The sequence below is a fragment of the Tursiops truncatus genome, chromosome 18 (assembly GCF_011762595.2).
Source record: "Tursiops truncatus isolate mTurTru1 chromosome 18, mTurTru1.mat.Y, whole genome shotgun sequence".
Classification (NCBI taxonomy): Eukaryota; Metazoa; Chordata; class Mammalia; order Artiodactyla; family Delphinidae; genus Tursiops; species Tursiops truncatus.
In genome coordinates, this window is record NC_047051.1 from 63017692 (window position 1) to 63037406 (window position 19715).

The 19715-nt window shown below is 38.2% G+C and overlaps 1 protein-coding gene across 3 annotated transcripts; it reads right to left on the reverse strand.

Annotated features, from left to right (window-relative positions):
* Positions 1 to 332: 332 nt before the first annotated feature.
* TGDS (TDP-glucose 4,6-dehydratase) lies at positions 333 to 18653 on the reverse strand. 3 transcript variants are annotated; one of them, XM_004313298.4, is made up of 12 exons: positions 18472 to 18644; positions 16432 to 16498; positions 15315 to 15383; positions 14032 to 14122; positions 10826 to 10968; positions 8521 to 8619; positions 7496 to 7555; positions 6107 to 6150; positions 5338 to 5503; positions 3856 to 3914; positions 3005 to 3102; positions 333 to 1776 (listed from the first exon to the last, which is right to left on the reverse strand). In XM_004313298.4, exons 1-12 carry the CDS (start codon positions 18555 to 18557, stop codon positions 1706 to 1708), a joined length of 1053 nt encoding a protein of 350 aa, XP_004313346.3. In that variant the 5' UTR covers positions 18558 to 18644; the 3' UTR covers positions 333 to 1705. The 3 variants fall into 3 exon arrangements, with proteins under 3 accessions (XP_004313346.3, XP_019776709.2, XP_073651450.1); XM_073795349.1 differs by lacking the exon at positions 333 to 1776 and adding an exon at positions 1804 to 2798 and having other exon boundaries at positions 18472 to 18653; XM_019921150.3 differs by lacking the exon at positions 15315 to 15383 and having other exon boundaries at positions 18472 to 18646.
* Between the last annotated feature and the right edge of the window lie 1062 nt (positions 18654 to 19715).

Here is a 19715-nt window from a genome sequence, read left to right on the forward strand (position 1 = left end):
AATTTTTTTAGAGTTTTAGGTTTATCACAAAATTGAGAGGGAGGTACAGAGATTTCTCATGTGCTCCCTTGTCCCTATATATGCATAGTCTCCCTCATTATCAACATCATTCACCAGAACGGTGCTTTTTTTTTTTTTAACCAAGGATGAATCCAAATTGACATACCATAATCACCCCAAGGACACAGCTTATCTTAGGGTTCACTCTTGGTGTTATATATACATTCTGTGGGTTTGGATAAATATAAATTGACATATGGGCATCATCATATTATCATACAGAGTATTTTCACTGCCTGAAGGATCACAAAAATATGTGCAAGAACAAATGACACAGAACAAGTGTTTTTATTTTGTCAGCTACCCTCAATGACCAAACTCCACCAAAGACTATTTGCTCTCAGTTGGTCCCATTTTCTGCCTGTAACTTCCTACAGTTGCCTCCCTGAGATCGTACCCCCTCTCCCTTCGGCCCTCTCCCCTCTCCATTTTCTCTAGAGCTACAGACTACCTCCAAGAAGCATTTCTTCCCTACACAGCTAAGACCAGGGGACCATCATTTCAGTCGATCTCACTCAACTCTAGTCCCTGGGCCTCACACTGAGCCCAGCTCTGGCTCAATCTATTTCGACACATAGCAGAATTCTGCAATTACAGTGTTCGGCCTAAGTTTGTGTTTCACTCCTGTTTGGCAAATCCCCTTACTAATTTTCAATCTGCTTACTACACTTTTCCCAGGCCCTTATGCCACTCCTATCGCCCTCCTTCAACCACCTCTGAGTTAATAACCTTGCTTCCTACTCCACAGAGAAAACAAGGCACCAGTCACACACTGAGGCCAGAAAGCTGGGCATAGTCTTTGACCCTTTCCCTTTTCTGAATGTAATATCCAATCAGTTACCTTTTCAAATCATCTTAAAGTCTTTAGGGAAGAGAGGAACTAAAAATACATGGTAATCAAGTATTTAAAAAAATTTTTTACAGCAAAACAAAAACATACATTACTTTTAAAAAGGCCACATAATACATTAATAAAGTATCGATAATTTTATAAATAAAATCATTTTAAACAGTAAATACATGATAAAATTTCTCTGATACAAGATTACTTACATAGTTCAATGACCAATTTTGAAAATATAAAAACGACATCCTTCTTTCAAAAAATATTTAACTTATTTGTACAAAATTATCGAATAAAAAAGTGCTAGATATGCTTCCATTTGTTCCATTTTTAAAGCAATTGTAGCACATCAGACCTTAAAAAGATAAATTAGGGCAAAAGGCTCATCCTATACTGCCTAAAAAACTTCAGAGACTGTCTAGGCAGTGGGAAAGGATGGGAAGCTGAGTTCAATGCCAGCGAAGGCTGTCATCTGCCCAGAGCTATTACCTGTCCTTGTTCTCAGAACCAGGAGATTCCTCCTTCCTGGCCCACACCTACAGAAGAGTCTTTCTATGCTTACTGGTTCCTAATTTTTAGGAGAAAAGGTTTCTGAGAGAATTTTGATATTTACATCCTATGCTAATACTGAACCTCTTCTAAAGACTGAGGCATTTTACATTTGAATTTTATACAAAAAGTCATAATCTAATTCCAAATGAAAAGAGGACACTTCATTTGGTCGCTTGATTTCATATCATTTGTTGAGGTAGGATAAGTTTCTTCTTTCTCTGAAAACTGTCCCGACTATACAAACGGTGGTTATACTGGAAAGGGTTCTAATGCCTTTTCTGCATTCTTCCAGTTGTGAAAATTCTCTCTGTACCACTCAACTGATAAAACAAAAAGACAAAAATAAAAAACTAAACATCAGTTAACCAATATTTACTGAGTTCCTGCTAAGTAAGAAAAGCCTTGCCCATCAGCTAATGTGTAGGCAAGGATTGCCTAATGACGAAAACAATTTGATTTTGAACTAACCAATGATGTTAATCAGAAGATATTTCATCACCTGAAAACGTAGATTTAAAAATCAACAATTTTTTTCTTTTTAACTTCAAAAGTCCTTCAATACTGAATTTGCTGGTACAAGTATTAAAACATTCGAATTTTAGGGAATTCAGGGGGAAAGGGAGATAAATCACTTGTACTGGTTTTAAAGTCATAGGAAAAACAGTGTAGTATTTTGTTCATGTAAACATCACAATACTGCATGATAGGCACAGTGAGATGATGTCAACTTCCTTTTGTTAATATGTAAAATTATTTTATGTTGCTATCCTATTAATAAAGTTTTTTTAGTTGAAAAATAATAAATTATCTTTGAATTTGCTTTTTTTTTTTTTTTTTTGGCTGCGCTGTGTGCGCAGCTTACAAAATCTTAGTTTCCTGACCGGGGCCCACAGCAGTGAAAGCACGGAGTCCTAACCACTGGACCACCAGGGAAGTCCCTGAATTTGCTTTTTCAAATTCAACACAAATATTTTATATGTCAAGCTCTGAACTGAGACTTTTTCCTACACTTGGGTATCTTTTCTCTTGAGTACATTTCTAAACAGAATTTAACATATATGCACAGACTATATATACACTTATTTTAGTGGCTATTTCTGCACATACTAAATTTGCTTCCTATTTGTTTCAGTATAAAAAGACTCAAGACGCTCAAAGATGGCAACTGTCTCTATTTCACCAAACCTCAGATGCCTGATCTTAAGATGGACCATTACTTTACATATTAGTAAGAAAGAAAAAAAGGTGAAATAATAAGACACTAGTGATTGTAAAACACATACCTCTCAAGGATGTGAAAAATGTGCATCTGAGAATCAATGAAACAGGCATCTGACAAATGCTAGTAAGACAGAGGAAGCCTACTCAGAAGTTAGCCTATGAAATTCAGGATACTTAATTACTAACGTTAGAAATACATTAAATGTAAAAATTTGAAAAGTGAAAGTGATTCACCGCAACGCTGTCTGTAGCGTCCTAAAATAAATTACTGTGCCTTAAAGTTTTTCTGATTCTCCCCCTCCCGCAAACGATCAACTCATAACATACTTGTTTTCTTTATTCCTTCTTTCCACGGCACTTTAGGTCTCCATCCTAAGCCATGTATTTTTTCTGATTTCATTGGATATCTCATGTCATTGGTAGGTCTTGGAAAACAAAACAGATTTAAAATGATACTGTGGATGTAAATTTACAAATGTATTTATTTATTTATTTTTGGCCCTGCTGCATGGCTTGAGGGATCTTCGTTCCCAGACTAGGGACTGAACTCAGGCCCTCGGCAGTGAAAGCGTGGAGTCCTAACCACTGGACCACCAGGAAATTCCCTATTTACAAATTTAAATATTGAGAGAAATAATGTGTGTCCATAATTCAAATTTTCTCTCAAAAAATTCTCCCTGCTGACACACTTATATATTTGTAAAATAAAGTATATGTTAAAAATCCTCTATAACCCAGAAGCCTAACCCTCTCTGTGGCTTACCCTTTTCTCATTTCAACCACAATCTAGGTATGAATGCAATGTCTCATACCTAAATGTTTGATGAATGAATGAATAAATACACATAAACTTGTTAGGACTCATGTTCCATGCCCTGGGTCTGGTAGTTTATATACATTATAAATTAAATTTTAAAATACTTCCATAGGCAAGATATTATTATCCCTATTTCACACTCAAGGAAATCTCAGACTTGGAAAGGGTCAATAACTTTCTTTAAGTCACACAGCTAATAATAATGCTACAGTTTATTGTTATGACATTTATTATCAGGAAAAAACATTCTAGCAGAAAACTCAAAAAAGGTAAACTTTTCTGGCTAAGTCCATACATTTTAAAATCTTATAAGTACCTAAGATTTCACAACCTTTCCCCAATATTTTAACTTGTTACTCACCTATCATTAACATAATCAACCCAGTTTTCCATTTCAGACTCTGAATTGGTCTCTTTGATCTGTCAAAATGGAGAAGACCTTCGAGTCAAATTATAAAGTGAGACCAGAAAATGGTATTCAACAACTGATTCAAAAGACAAGAAAAACAACCTCCTCCAAGTGGGGAAGACAGCTAAGACGAATAGCATTTTATTAATACTTTCCATACTTTATAACCTGAATTCCATCTGAAGCTCAGAGAGAATACACATTATATAAACTATAGGAGAAAATGAATTTTTTTGGCTTTTGGTTATTACTCAGTGTGATATTGTGATTTAAAATAAGAAATATATATTTGGTGTTTATCCCTGCTCCTGGCACAGAGTTCCTAAAACCTTTGGAATTTCCTGGTGATGAGAGATAAAGGTGTCTTTTGCTGTTCATAAGTTCCTTTCAACCACACCAGAGTTCAGGTTAATACGTGATTTTTGGAAAGCACCTAAGGATGAAGACTGCTTGCCAAGGGAACCAACCACGTGATTGGAGAGATGGAACTCAGCCTCCCTGCCCCCACCTCCAGGGAGGGGAAGGGGACCAGAAGTGGAACTAATCATCAGTGGCCATGATTCAATCAATCATGGCTACTTAATGAAGCCTCCATAAAAACCCAAGAGGAGAGCTTCCAGGCTGCTGAACACACGGAGGTGCTGGGAAGGCGGCACACCCGGAGAGGGCAGGAAGCTCCACACCCTTTCCCTCAGATCTTGCCCTATGCATCTCCTCCATCCTTTGTAATAAACTGGTAATCTAGTGGGTAAACTGTTTTCCTAAGTTCTGTGAGGCCCTGTAGCAAATTACCTCAGACTTATACCTCGTTGATCAAAAGCACAGGTGACAGCCAGGTCTTGGGGTTGACATGTGAAGTGAGGGCAGCCTTGTGAGACTGAGCCCTTAACCTGTGGGATCTGACACCATCTCCAGATAGATAATGTCAGAACTGAGTTAAATAGTAGGCCACCGAGCTGGTGTCTGAGAATTGCTGGGCGTGGAAAACTCACACGTTTGGAGGACAGAGTGTTCTGTGAGTAGTGTAAAGGAAAACAAGTTTTTTCCATTCATTCAGTCGCTCTTTTTACTGAATCCTGAGATTTATAATCGATGCTCACTAGTACATAAAAACACTCATAACTATTATCTATATATCAATGTTCCTTGATTCTAGGACACACAATTTAACATTCGATTTACTGAAATTGAATGTCTTACAATGGGTATGCACATTTAACGTTGTGGAATTGTTTTCCTGAAAAGCTGCGACTAAATGAGTGATGCAGTTTCAAATAATGACACATCTCTGCATACATATGGAATTATGAAGTTCCTTTTTTTACCGGTTCACTTTTCAAAGGTGTAAATTGTTGATTTTGACAAAATTAGTGATTACTGCCACTAATTTAGTGACAATTTTGAAAATACTACCCTTTTATAATATATACATACCAGTTGTATTAGTTCTTTGGCAAGCTGGAGAACTGACATTTCAAAATTGGTTCCAATGTTATAAATTTCACCGGGTTTTCCCTTTTTGAGGACAGTGAGAAATGCTTCTACTACATCAGTAGCATAAAGGAAGTTTCTTGTTTGAAGCCCTGATCCATGAATGCAGCTAAAAAGGTGAAATGAAAGGGAATCATAAAGTGTAAAAAAAAAGTAAGCTCTCCCAAACCAGGGTAAGGCAATGATTGGGTACAATTCCAGAGAAGGCAATTCCCATGAAGATCCTAGACATCTCTTACTGAAAATACAAATTCTCATGACTTCCAGATTTTATCCATAATTCTTAACTGACCTCCAAACCCACTGTGGGTGCTCACTAGGAAAGCGGCAAACATGTAAGTGACCCCTGCAGAAATATTTATTCATCAATTTTATACCTTAAGTTCACTTTGAAGACTATCTACAGTTCAGTTAAATCTTTTGAAAAAGTAAAATTATATAAAGATAGATGACAAATTTTAATGCTATAACTCAAAGTTTTAGGATGGATTATTTAAGAATTAAAATTATCTTAGTAATCAAATTATAAAGATGAATTATACTTTATAATTATTTTTTAAACTATTACACTGACTGTAGAAGGAATTCTTAAGTTTGTTGGGACATTAAATCCTAAGGCCTCCAACTCTAACACTTTATGATTTTCAAGAAACACTGACACTAAATACTCTAGCATACCAGAAAAACATGGGTACAAAGGTAAATAACATACCATTTCCTGTTGTGTTGAAGTAAAGATATAAATTTTGGAATAACCTAAAAGAATATTTAAATTATCATTTCAGACTTTGGAAATTCATTCATTAATATAAACCTGAACTCATCGTAAGATTAAAAGATTATTATTGTTAAGAAATACACTTATGGGCAAATTCTAATTCTTATCAGGAGTTCAAGAAACACTTCTTATAATTTTGATAAGTAAAAGAACTGTAAGATCATTTCCTATTTCACAAATACGAGTTATTTGCTAGATAAAAATGAAGATAAAATGATATAAATAGTGAAACAGTTCAGAAGAAATCTTCCTGAACAGTTTTCTGTCACTGCAAGCTCACTTCTGTGTTGATTTCATACGAGCAGGAATCATATACTTTTTACTTTACATACAGTACTTATTCAATAAGTGCTTGTGAAATTAATAAAAAGTAATTCCAGTGCCACTGGATTCAAAGAAAATTTGTGTCAAACATGGTGAGATAAGAAATTATTAAATTTATAATAAGTGTTAAAAAATTAAGCCAAATATATATTAATATCAGCAGATCACGATCTGGCCCTTTCCTTTGGGCAGACAGATCAAGGCAACCAGCGGCTAAGAAGTGAGAAAACCCAGCTCTAAATTTAGGCAGTGAGATATATGTATAACTGATTCACTCTGCTGTACACCTGAAACTGACACAACATTGTAAATCAACTATACTCCAATACAAATTTTAATAAATAAATAAATAAGTAAATTTAGGCAGTGAGACTAGTAGTTACTTAACATTGGGCTTAATGATACAGAATCAACCACACACATTTTCCGCCTTTTAACTACATTTCTTTATTTGCTAAACTACTTTCTGGATGACATTCAGGCCTGCAACAATACAGAGGAGTTGGGGAACAGCTAATCGGCTGCCTTTAAGACAAGTTTATGTACAAGCTTCCTGCATCACTCTCTAACTAGTATCTACGTTTCTGTACAGCCTGACATATGGTCTGACTGCATACTAGGAAGGAGTCTTCACTGGTGTGACAGTAGTGATGGGAGTACTCTATAGTGTTTTAGAATCCTGCAAAGTACAAGGCATTTTCACATACATCATCTCACTGGACTCTTCAAAATCCTTCCTAAGTATTATCATTACCCGTCGATTTAAAGACAATGCTCAAAAGACCTAAGGTCATCCCAGCTGCTGAGTATCAAGTTGAGACTTAAACTCAAGTTTTCAAACTCTAAACATGATGAGATTTGCATGTGGCCTATAAAGTATTTATAATTACGCTTAATTGCAACATAAATTCTTTGGACAAATAACTGAAGAGGGATTATTTTAAATAATAAGAAGTTACAATCACTAAAACACATCAGGAATTCAAAAGTAAAATGTACCTTTTCTGGATATTGATGTGGTCCATAAACATTACTGCTTCGTGTGATGACAACTGGAAACTTAAAGAGAGTTCGACATGAAGGTAATGGAAGGGTCCAATAATAATGATTATCTAAAGATAAGCAGTTTTAACATATGGGCACTTTTGACTGAATAATTCCACACACCTTAAGGACAGAAGCAAAGGGATTTTTTTTCTAATGTAAGGTTCCTGAAAAGACAGGAGAGGACGGGATTCAGATAAAGGCAGAGGTTCCAAAAGGAAGAAGAGGAATAGTGTCTTCACTGAGACAAGGGAAGGATGAATACAGATGGAGGCGGGTTTGTAGGTCTGATAGCAGGAAATTAAGGACATTTCTACCTGATTCTTTCAGAGACCACCTGAGATGTTAAACTTCAAGTTGGCTTTCTCTGTTGGACCAACCCTTACAAATAAAAAGAGCATCCGTGGAGGGAAAAGACCAGTGCTACTGGAACACAAAAGGCTAGAGAAGCTGAAGCAATCCCTTGGTTCGCCTTTCTGACCCAGTCCCTAATAACTCTGGAAGATCAGTGGGAAGCCAAGTGCAGGGGTTCCAGCTGATGATTCATAGTGGGCAAGGCTCCTGCACGGACACTGACACAGCCACTGGGGTAAATCTATCTCCCTTTCATGAGGGGCCGAGAGGAGCAGTGGCTGGTAAGGGAATCTGCCCTCCCACTGTCTTCCTTCACTCAGAGGACTCCTGGGAATCAGGACATTCCAACAGGGCTTTTCACTCTAGCTGTAACACTCTACCTATTAGTGAAGCAGAAAAAAATATATACATAAATTATTCCTTTAAATGATGAACTGGATAAGAAGAAGCAGGTCCCTGCTTTGTCCACACAATATTGGAAATCAGTTTTTAAAATTCCTTAATATATAACTTTTCTTAATCTATGTCTGCCATCCTAAAAATGAAATGTTGCTAATGCTAACTTGGAGTTTTAACACCTAAGTCCAAAGAAAAATGATTCTAGAGTTTCTGAGGTCAGTTCTTACCCTGTATCGTTCCCAGTAAGACTGTACAAAACACTCAGCAGCTGCTTTAGATGATGCATAAGGATTTGTAGGTTGTTTGGGAGAAGATTCATCAAATTCCTAATTTTAAAAAGACATATTAAAAAATAAGTATAAGGTATACTTTCTAAGTAGAAAAATCGGAGAACATATTACAAACTTGAAATGTAAATCAGTACATTTAAAAAACATTTATTGAGGACGTCCCTGGTGGTGCAGTGGTTAAGAATCCTGCCAATGCAGGGGATACGGGTTCGATCCCCGGTCCAGGAAGATCCCACATGTCGTGGAGCAACTAAGCCAGTGCGCCATGACTACTGAGCCTGCGCTCTAGATCCCGCGAGCCACAACTACTGAGCGCACGCGCTGCAACTACTGAGGCCTGCGCACCTAGAGCCCACGCTCCGCAACAAGAGAAGCCATCGCAGTGAGAAGCCCACGTACCGCAAGGAAGAGTAGCCCCCACTCGCCGCAACTAGAGAAAGCCCGCAGAGCAACAAAGACCCAACGCAGCCAAAAAAAAAAAAAAAAATTTATTGAAACCCAACTATGTGCCTGGCATTTTTCTAAGCACTTTACATGCAGTAACTTCTTTAAAGTTCATAACAACCCTGTAAGGCAGGCAGACAGAACAGCAAGTGCAAAGGCCCTGAGACAGACTGTGTCCAATGGAACTACAAGGAGGCTAGTGTGAGGGAAGAGAAATGTGAGACGAGGTCTGAAAGCCAGAGGCCAGAGCATGTGGAACCTTGAAGGCCACTGTCAAAACACTGATGGGTTTTGATGACAGTAATATCATGATCTGACTTATATTTTTAAAAGCATTCTGGCTACTGTGTCAGATCTGATGTAGGCTGACAGGAGTACAAGCTTACCTGATAAAAACTGCAAAGAGAGTTTGCAAATGGTTGTTCCTCAGAAGTGGGATTGGGCACTGAGGAGAAGTGGTCAGGGTCTGCTTTTACTCATTATAAGTCTTTTCAAACTACTTGGTTTTTTTCCCACTATGTACATGTTTTGGTAAATAAATGCATTTAAAAAATAAAACAAAACAAAATGAGGTCATTGTAAACACTGACTATGAAAAATACAGACTGGAGAATGGAGCCTCTCTTTGCATAAAAAGTATAATGTTTACAAATGATTAACAAAGGAGAACAGATTCCAGTTTCTACAACAATTTCACACTCACTCCTTGACAGTACAATATGCTTTGCTGAGTGGAAGAGAAGGGAGACAGGCCTTATGCTGCAGCGTAATTTACACATGCTTTGGCCCATGGGAATGACATTCATGATGTAAGACTGGGTGATCAGGGAAAAGCTGCTGCTCGCTTGCAAAATATGTCGGTCAAATTACATATATAAATCTGTACCAGACTAGGCTGTCGTTCCCCATTTGGGGTGGTACTATTTGATTTGAACAGAAGACACAACGGAATAATATTCTGGGGAATCCCGTAAGTGTGTATAATCAGAAGATGAAAAAAGTCCAGAGTAGGCTTTCATAAGACAGGTTTGTATGGTGGTATGGGGTAAGTAGGTGAAACAGTCATTTTCTTTTTATAATATCTGTTTTATTTATTTTATTTATTTTTGGCTGCGTTGGGTCTTTGTTGCTGCGCGCGGGCTTTCTCTAGTTGCGGTGAGCGGGGGCTACTCTTCATTGTGGTGCGCAGGCATCTCATTGCGGTGGCTTCTCTTGTTGCAGAGCAAGGGCTCTAGGTGCGCAGGCTTCAGTAGTTGTGGCACTGGGCTTCCCTAGTGGCTCAGTGGTTAAGAATCCTCCTGCCAATGCAGGGGACATGGGTTTGAGCCCTGGTCTGGGAAGATCCCACATGCTGCGGAGCAACTAAGTCCATGCTCTGCAGTTACTGAGCCTGTGCTCTAGAGTCCGTGAGCCACAACTACTGAGCCCACGTGCTGCAACTACTGACGCCCACGCGCCTAGAGCCCGTGCTCTACAACAAGAAAAGCCACTGCAATGAGAAGCCTGCGCACCGCAATGAACAGTAGCCCCCGCTCGCCACAACTAGAGAAAGTCCGTGTGCAGCAACAAAGACCCAATGCAGCCATAAATAAATAAATAAATAAATATTAAAAGTTATTTAAAAAAAAAAGTAGTTGTGGCGCATGGGCTCAGTAGTTGTGGCACACGGGCTTAGCTGCTCTGCGGCATGTGGGATCTTGCTGGACCAGGGCTCGAACCCATGTCCCCTACATTGGCAGGCGGACTCCTAACCACTGCGCCACCAGGGAAGTCTGAAACAGTCATTTTCTAAGCTCACCTTATCAAGACTGCCTCCATAGACCTCATCTGTGCTGACATAAATAAATTTCTCCACTCTGGCTTCATGAGCAGCACTTAGCAAAACGTGAGTGCCATAAACATTAACATATGTAAACTCAAAGGCACGGACAAATGAAAGATCTAAAAAAAAAGAAGAAAAAGCTAGAAGAATTCCACTCAAGGGACAAAGCAAATATTAAACAGTAGACTCAGGCTTAAGGAAAGCTCTATTCACGTTTCTTCATTCACCACAACTGCAATGGTGTTAAAAATAACATAAGGTGCATTGCTACTTATGATTTCTTTAAACACAAATTACATAGTACATGTGAATTCTTAGAACCTAGAAAACTATCAGTGCTATATTGCAGGAAATACTTTTTTTTAATTCAAAAAAGAAATGATACATCTAAAATTTAAAATGCTCTTAAATTTTAAAAAATTTTGGAACTAAAAGGTAGGAGGGTTTGCTTTGCTGGTATCAAGAATTATTATAAAGTTACAGTAATTACAGTGTGGTCATGGCATAAGGATAGACAAAGACCAATGGAACAGAACAGGAGCCCAGAAACAGAACCATGCATATATGGGTACTTGGTCTCCAACAAAGGTGGCAATGGGGAAAGGTTGATTCTTTCAATAAATGGTGCTGGGTCAAACTGATATTCATATAGGGAAAATATCTGAATGTAGAAGGCAAAACAATAACTTTTATGAAGAGAATATAAGAGAATATCTGCATGACCTTGGAGGTAGGAAAAGAGTTCTAACACAGAACGCAAACAGCACTGACCGTAAAGGAAAAGGCTGATAAACTGGACTACACTGAAATGAAGAATTTCAAATCATCAAAAGAAATCATTAAGAAAGTGAAAAGGCAGGGAAATTCCTGGCAGTCTGCTGGTTAGGACTTAGCACTCTCACTGCCAAAGGCCTGGGTTCAATCCCTGGTTGGGGAACCCATATCGCACAATGCAGCTGAGGTGAGGTGAGGTGACGTGACGTGAGTTGAGGGGGGGTGAGATGAGATGAGATAAAATAAAATAGAAAGGAAGGGAAAAGGCAAATCACAGATTGGAAAAAAGGTAGTGGAAAAGGTTTGAATTCAGAATATATAAAGGACTTATAAAAATCTGTAAGGAAAAAACTGACAACCCACTTGAAAATGGTAAACAGACTTACACAGAAACCTTCTAAAGAGATATACAAATAGGAAAGGGAGGAGGATAATCCAGTAAACAAATGCAAAGGTTTTTAACATCATTCATAATCAGGGAAAAATATAATAAAAGCACCAAAGATTGACAACAGGAAGTACTGGTAAGCACCTCATAAATTGTTGGAAGGAAAACCACTTTATCGTTAACCAAGTAAAAGGATTTGTTCTACCAGATATGAAAACACTACATTAGTCAATATACTGTGTGATCAGCACAGGCACAGACAGATAAGACCAATGGGGAGTTGAGAAACAGATACTCATATAGATGCTTCATACATGACAGAGCAGTGGAAACTGGTGAACTTTCCCATAAGTGGTAGAGGTCCAATTGGCATTCAAATAGAAAAAAATGAAATTGGACTCTTATCTAATACTGCATATAAAAATGAGTTTCAGATGGATTACAAATCTAAATGTGAAAGGCAAAACTATAAAGCTTTTCAAAGATAACACAGAAGAATATCTTCATGACCTTGGGGTAAAAGAGAATTTCTTAAGACCCAAAAAGCATTCAGCATACCATAAAAGATATATAAATTCACTGAGAATTTATATAAGAACATCTGTTCATCAAAACACACTAGCAAAAAGATGAAAAAATAAGCCACAGAGTGGGAGAAGATATATATATAATACACATAACAAAGGACTAGTATCCAGTGTGTGTGTGTATACACACACACACACACACACACACATATATATACACACACATATATATATATTCCAACAAATCAATGAGAACTGATTTAAAAATTTTAAAATGGGCAAAAGATTTCAACAGCATTTCACAAAAGAAGAAACTGAAATTATTAATAAACATATAAAAAGTACACAGCTTCATCAGTAATCAGGGAAATACAAATTAAAAGCACAATCAGATGCCACTCTACACACTACTGAGATTGACAAAAATGGAAAAGACTGACACAACTAAGCTTTGGTGAGATCTAGAATAACAGAAGGCCTCATATACTCCTGCAGGAGAAGAAACTGGTATAACTGCTTTGGAATACAGTTGGAAATTATCTCCATGTTGAAGTGTGCAGATCTTACAATTCCAGTTATATATTGAGAGAAATGTGTATTTATGTGTACCAAGATGCATGTGTAAGAATGCTCATGGTAGTATTGTTCAAAATTGCTCCAATGTGCAAACAATCCAAATGTCCATCAAGAGTAAAACAGACACAGGAATTGTGGTATATACTTAGAATGGAACATTGTATGTCACTGACAAGGAACGAATTACACCTACACCCAACTGCATGGATGAATCTCCAAGGATGAAAAAGCAAGACCAAAAACCCTTCATGTTATTTTATATATGCATTTTTATAAAATCTAAAAACAGGCAAAACTAACCTATACTGTTTAGAGATAAATACAGAAACAGTAAAACTGCAGAGAACACCAAGGGAAATTATAACTTAAAAATCAGGTAATAAGGCAGTAGTAATACTACTACTAAAGAGGGTTCGGCAACATTCTTTTGTTTAGGTGATGGCTACATGAGTATTCACATTATCATTATTCATTTAACCTTACTTCTAAATTCTTCTGAATATATATTACATTTCACAATATAAAATGTTAGACAAATTATTAGAAGATATCTTAGGACAAAACAGTACAGATAACAATATAATGTTCAACTGTGTATCTACCACCCACCTTAAGAAAAACAACATAAAAATATAGCTGAAGGCCCATTTCCCCAGAAGTAATCACTAATTCTGGATTTGGCTAAACTCAGTTTTAAGATAACATTCAAGGTTACATTTTACCCTACACTAACACAAGGGATCTGAATAGCACCAAGTATCTAGATGACAGAGTGACTATGGGCTTTTCTGGTAAAACATGGTATATGTTCTTTCACATACATTAAGTACCTACTTGTTCAACCCCATTATTGGACCTTGATTTTGGCTAGTTAGCCACTGGAAACAAACATCTGCCCATCATTAAACAATGCTTACCTACATGTGTTTGTGCAGCAAAATGTAGTACTATGTCTATTTTCTCTGTTTCAAAAAGTAGTTTCACGAAGTGAGAATCACATATGTCACCCTATATAAAAAAACAAACATGAAAAATCTAAGTTTCATTGAGCACTCCCAACCACAATAACCATTTTACTTCATGAACAAAAACATGATAAGAAAAAAAATTAATCCCCTCCCCCAGGTATAAAAGAGAATATCTTGAAAATTCAACTGAGGGGTCAAATACAATAATGAGGTATTTCTTCAGCATCCTAGGATACCAGATATTCAATTCAAAATATGTTTTTGCAAATAATTGTCTAAAACAGTATTTTTTTGAGCACCAACTACTTCTGTGGACTGTGCCAGCTTTTTTTCTTAACATTCTTGCCAACCTAAGGTAACTATGTTAACAGGAAAAAATTTAAACATACTTTTAAAAGTTTGAGATAACCACTATTGAAATATATTCAAAGTAAGTATAACAACTGGAATGATGGATTTCACCACAACTAAGTAAACTTATAAGTATTTTTAATGTTATATGTACGTTTAGTTCTAAAAATACGTATTCTCAACAATTCTTCAGTGACTAAAGGAGACACTTTGAGATAGAAGAAAAAAATTATGAAATGTTTGCTTAGTATATTCTTTAAGATTTGTGGTTAAAAAGAGAGTTTATAGAATCACTTTAAAAAACATAAATCAGGGCTTCCCTGGTGGCGCAGTGGTTGAGAGTCCGCCTGCCGATGCAGGGGACATAGGTTTGTGCCCCGGTCCGGGAAGATCCCACATGCCGTGGGCCATGGTCGCTGAGCCTGTGCTCCGCAACGGGAGAGGCCACAACAGTGAGAGGCCCGCGTACCGTGACCTGGCTGCTTGGTTTATACTTTGGACTACCATGGGCTTGTATGGTGGGGTTTTTGACTACTGACTGGCCCGCGTAATACCCTACTTTATTACCAATCTCTTTAAATACCAGCAAGGCCTTATGAAGAAGGCTAGTTGAGGACCTAAAAATCACACACCATGGAATTTCAGTCAGCTACTCATAGATCTGCCAAGGCACCAAAAATAACATGTAGCTTTATATGCAGTATCAATCTACAAGTAATATTCTCTATAGCACATGGTACTACTGGAAATTAAAAAGGTCTTTAATAAGCATGCTTCCAAGCCCATATTACACAAGTTTACAAAGTAGAAAGATATAATGTCTAAATGACTAAAGAGGCACAGTATAAAATAATTATATAACTATAAGAATACTTCCATACCTGTATAAATTTGTAATTTTGTTTATTAGAAATGGTTTCAAGATTCTTCAGGCTTGCACAGTAATCCAGCTTAAAATAAGTAAGGATGGGGGAAAAACAACACAAAAAGTGATAACAGCTTTTCCTATAAAATATCAATTTATTTAAAATACTATAGATTTCTGATCATAACACAAAAACGTGTCTTCTTAAAGTGTTTGCTCTCAGTGTTTTTAGAAGTTTCTGATAGCTTAAAAGTAAAAAAAAAAAACAAACAAAAATATGTAATTTTTTACCTTTTCAAAATACAAAAAAATTAATTTTTATAAGCCTCTCCTTTAAAAAATTTTCCTGCCCAGATTTGCCTTCAGTCACTGGGGGCTGTAAGAGTTCACCATTCCTTACTGAAAAGGAATTAGTGATTGAATACAATTACACCTGTGTTACACATATTGTAACTCATTATGCTTCTTCCTGAGTTAACCGTTGGTAAATCAGTGTATACAGATGGAGGAAAAAATTACTGTCCATGATATTATGGCAGGCAAAAATTATTAAGACTTACAGATTATTTTTTGTCTCTATATATTTTTTACTATTATGTTTTATAAAATTAAGGTAACTAATTGTATCTTGTGTTCAAAGTCAACAACACAGTGATTACCAATCATGGCTTTCAGAATCTCCAGGGAACTTCCAATTATTACAGAAAAATTCTCAAAACTAATTTACGTGCACTTTAGTTTTTAAAATAAATATATAATTTTCAGGAGGTGGCAGTTATAAAATCATATAATAAAATAATCAGAGTATCTCAATGCCAAAAAAGGTTAACAATCACAAGATTACACTAAATACTGAATTCAGAGTGAAGATTTTCTTTTAGTAAAAATACTGTACTTAAAACCTTTACGTTATGGGCTATCATAACAAATTTAAAAGTTTCAAGACTTTATGTAAGATCTAAAACTGTATGAACACATGACTATATAGGCTCCTAAGCTGCTAAAATGACTAAATAAAAAACTAAGATATCAGCAGGACAGGATTCTAATACTTTTTTAAAATATAAATAAGTATCAGCACACAGTGCTCTTTTTTTTTTTTTAAACACAGAGCTCATTTTTATAAAACTTACCTTGTCTAGATTTATGATCATATAGTTTGGATAATCTTCTACTAAGGAGACAATCACATGTGATGCACTATAGAGAAAAGCGTATCTTGTTAGCAGAAAATTTAACCTTTTCCTTAAATTCTCAAACGTTATCCTAAGTTGTTGAATATTAGGAAACTATTCAAAGATACCTTCAAATTGTTGCAAGATAACAGAAATGATATAACTATGCTGAATATATACACATCCACACTTTTCATTAATCTTCTCAACAGTACTGATATACAAAGTCTTACACTCCCTTTACACTACGGTGAAGAGAGAATTTACTGGTCCTGGGTATAAGAAAATAATTAACCAAATGATGCTGTCCATGCATACTTTGAGCGTGGTAGTAAAGCAGTATCATGAATACAATGGGTGGTGTTCACTGCAGATGGACTTAAATGACAATGTGCCTTTTCAGAGACTGCAGGTATAAACTATGTAAAAATTAAGCTGTTATGAGCATAGGAGTTGTCCATGTTCACAGTAGCCTATTGCAATTGCTATTTCTTGGTATAAGAATTTGGTGGTGTAAAGTGGTAAACCTAGGTTTCCAAGGCTAAGAACTGCTGAAACCATCCTGAAGTTAGTGGCACAGAGGGTTTTAGAGGACCCTGAAATGGAGCCAGAGGCATCTCTCAGTGAGATGATCCACCAGATTTTTATCATATACACCAAAACATTGGGCTCCTAGGAACAAATTATGAATTCAGAGTTTGTACTTGACAGCCCTTTCACAGAACTTTCTAGGACGTACCTTTCCTGGACCAGCACTGTTCCACCCTTTTATGCCCACGCTCCCCTTTTCATTAAGTGAAACTTGCCTGGTACCCTCCTCCAAACCACTGTCAGATTGGAAGAGGTGATCTAATATACTAATGGGGGAGGGAAGCATTCTTCCAGGTGTTGAGGGAACCACAGTCTCTGCCCTCACTCGGTTTACATCCTAGGGTTGGGATGCAGGCAATAAGCAAGTAAACACAAATACGCAATATAGTTTCAGGTAGTGATAAGTGTGTTAGTTGGGAGAGGGGCTATTTTAGATAGGGTGCTCAGCTAAGGCTGGGAGGAGGTGACCTCTGTGTAAACATCTGAACTGAGAGATGCAAACAGCCTAAGCAAAGAGGAAGCAAGTGCAAAGGCCTCAAAATAGGGGAAACTAGCCTCCTGGGTTCCAGGAACTGCAAGAGGCTCAGAAAAGCAAGAGGTGGAAGGACAGGAGATCCGGTTTGAGCTTTGACACCTGAGCGTCTTCCAGACATGGTAAAGAGTTTACATTTTATTCAAAGTCCGACAGGAATCTTTGGAGTGAAATTACGCACTTATTTACTTAATAAACACTGACTTGTGCGTGAGAACAGGCTTTAAGGGAACAAGAGTAGAAGCAGTGTGACCAATCAGGAGGCTACAGTAGCAGTCTAGGCAAAAGCAGACATTAACAGGGGCTAGGGTAGAACAGGGGAGAAGGGTGAGAAGTGGTCTCTTCGGAAGGAGTGAGAGAAGACTTGCTGATTAAATATGGGTGTGAGAGGGAAAGAGGCTTCAAACGACTAGTACAGGTCAAAACACCGACAGAGGATTTTTTTAAGTCTGCTGAATAAATGAAACCCTTATCATAATCCCAAGACCGGTTCATGGAGCCTATATGTCCAAGGCCTGTGTATCGTGGGCCCTTGGCTCGGGTTGAAGCAGTTGGTGAGAAGCTTACTGCAAAGGGGGCGCACTCAGAAGAGTGACAGGTACCTCTCGGGCCAGATAGAAAGGTGGACAGTACCACAGCACTTCTGCTTAGTTTGGGAGGCGTTTAAAAGAAGTCGTTTCAAAGGAGCCACGCACGTCTTTTCACAGGCCGGGAAGTGGAGAGAAAGTGGGATGATCCTAGTCGTGCGTTAAGACCCTCCCCCTGTCAATCAGATCCCCGAAGCTGATCCCAAATTGCCAAGGGCAAGCAGAGACGCAGGGAAAGGTTGGGGTTTACTGGGGAGCCACTACTCTGCCAGCGGCGCCGTTACCTACATGAAACCAGCACCCCCGGTCACCAGGACCCGCTTCGCAAAGCCGTTGGGAGGACGCAAGGGCTCGGGCCGTCCCGCAGCCGACATCTCCCAGCTCAGCAGGGACTGGAACCGTAAAACGCCACGTTTGTAGATCGTAGGGAAGTTCCACTACGACTTTTTGCGACGCGTCTCCCTCCCCCGACACGTTAACGGGGCAGGCAGCGGTCGCTTCCGGAGCTCGGGCTGACTTGTCCCCGCCCACTGACGGATGGGCGGGGCCTCCGGGTGTGCGGTCCGCGCAGCGCCACTGCGCAGGCGCAGCTCTTCTCTGCCAATACCTAGGAGGATTGGAGTGACTGGAGTAGCTGGGAAAGTAGGGTCTTAAAGGTTCCGGGGCAAATGACATCACCGTGGATTAGGCTTTACTTAGCTACACATGTGGTCGGAGTTAGGAATGATTACCTTCTTTTCATTCTTGAACTACAGCGATCTCCACAGATTACTCACCGGTTGAGCTGAGAACTCCAGTTCTCTTACTTCTCTTCTTGCAAACTGTGGAGATGGGAGGTTGGAATTGCAAAATGGCCTTTTACTTTCTCGTCGGCACCATTTACAGACAGTGCGGGCCGCTTGCAGTCGTAGTAAAGATGTTCCCTAGATCCTATCCTTAGATCCTTTCCTACTGTTCTCTCCCTACTGCCCACCCTGCCTCAGCCTCCCTGCCCTGCTTTGGTCTTCCTTGCATTTCCCAGGCATGCTTCTTTTCTTGGGCTTGGGTGCACTTTCCTCAGATGTCTGCCTAGTTTTTACCCTCAGGTATCAGCTTGAATGCCACCCTAGTGGAGAGTCCCTCCTTGATCACTCCAGTTAAAATAGCAAGCTGTACCCGAGCCCTGCCGAGCCACTTTACCCTTCTTTATTTTTCTCCATAGCCATCTTCAACATTTATGTTGAATTGCTTATTGTTAACTGTTCCATGAAGGTAGGGCCTTTGTTTTGTTTCCTGCTATAATCCCAAGGCTTCAGGACCAGGCCAGGTACAGAATAAACCATCAGTAAATACTGTTTATTCAGATGAATAAATATCTTGTTTTTTTGTTTTTGTTTTCCACATAATGTGCTGGTGAAGTCTAAGAAGAATGGGAATACCCAGTATATGTGGATGTGTCATTTGTTACAACCATTTTGGGGGGCCAAGTGGTAACATAATGAAAAGTTCAAATGTACACACCAGTCTATGATCCCCAAATTTCATGATGTATA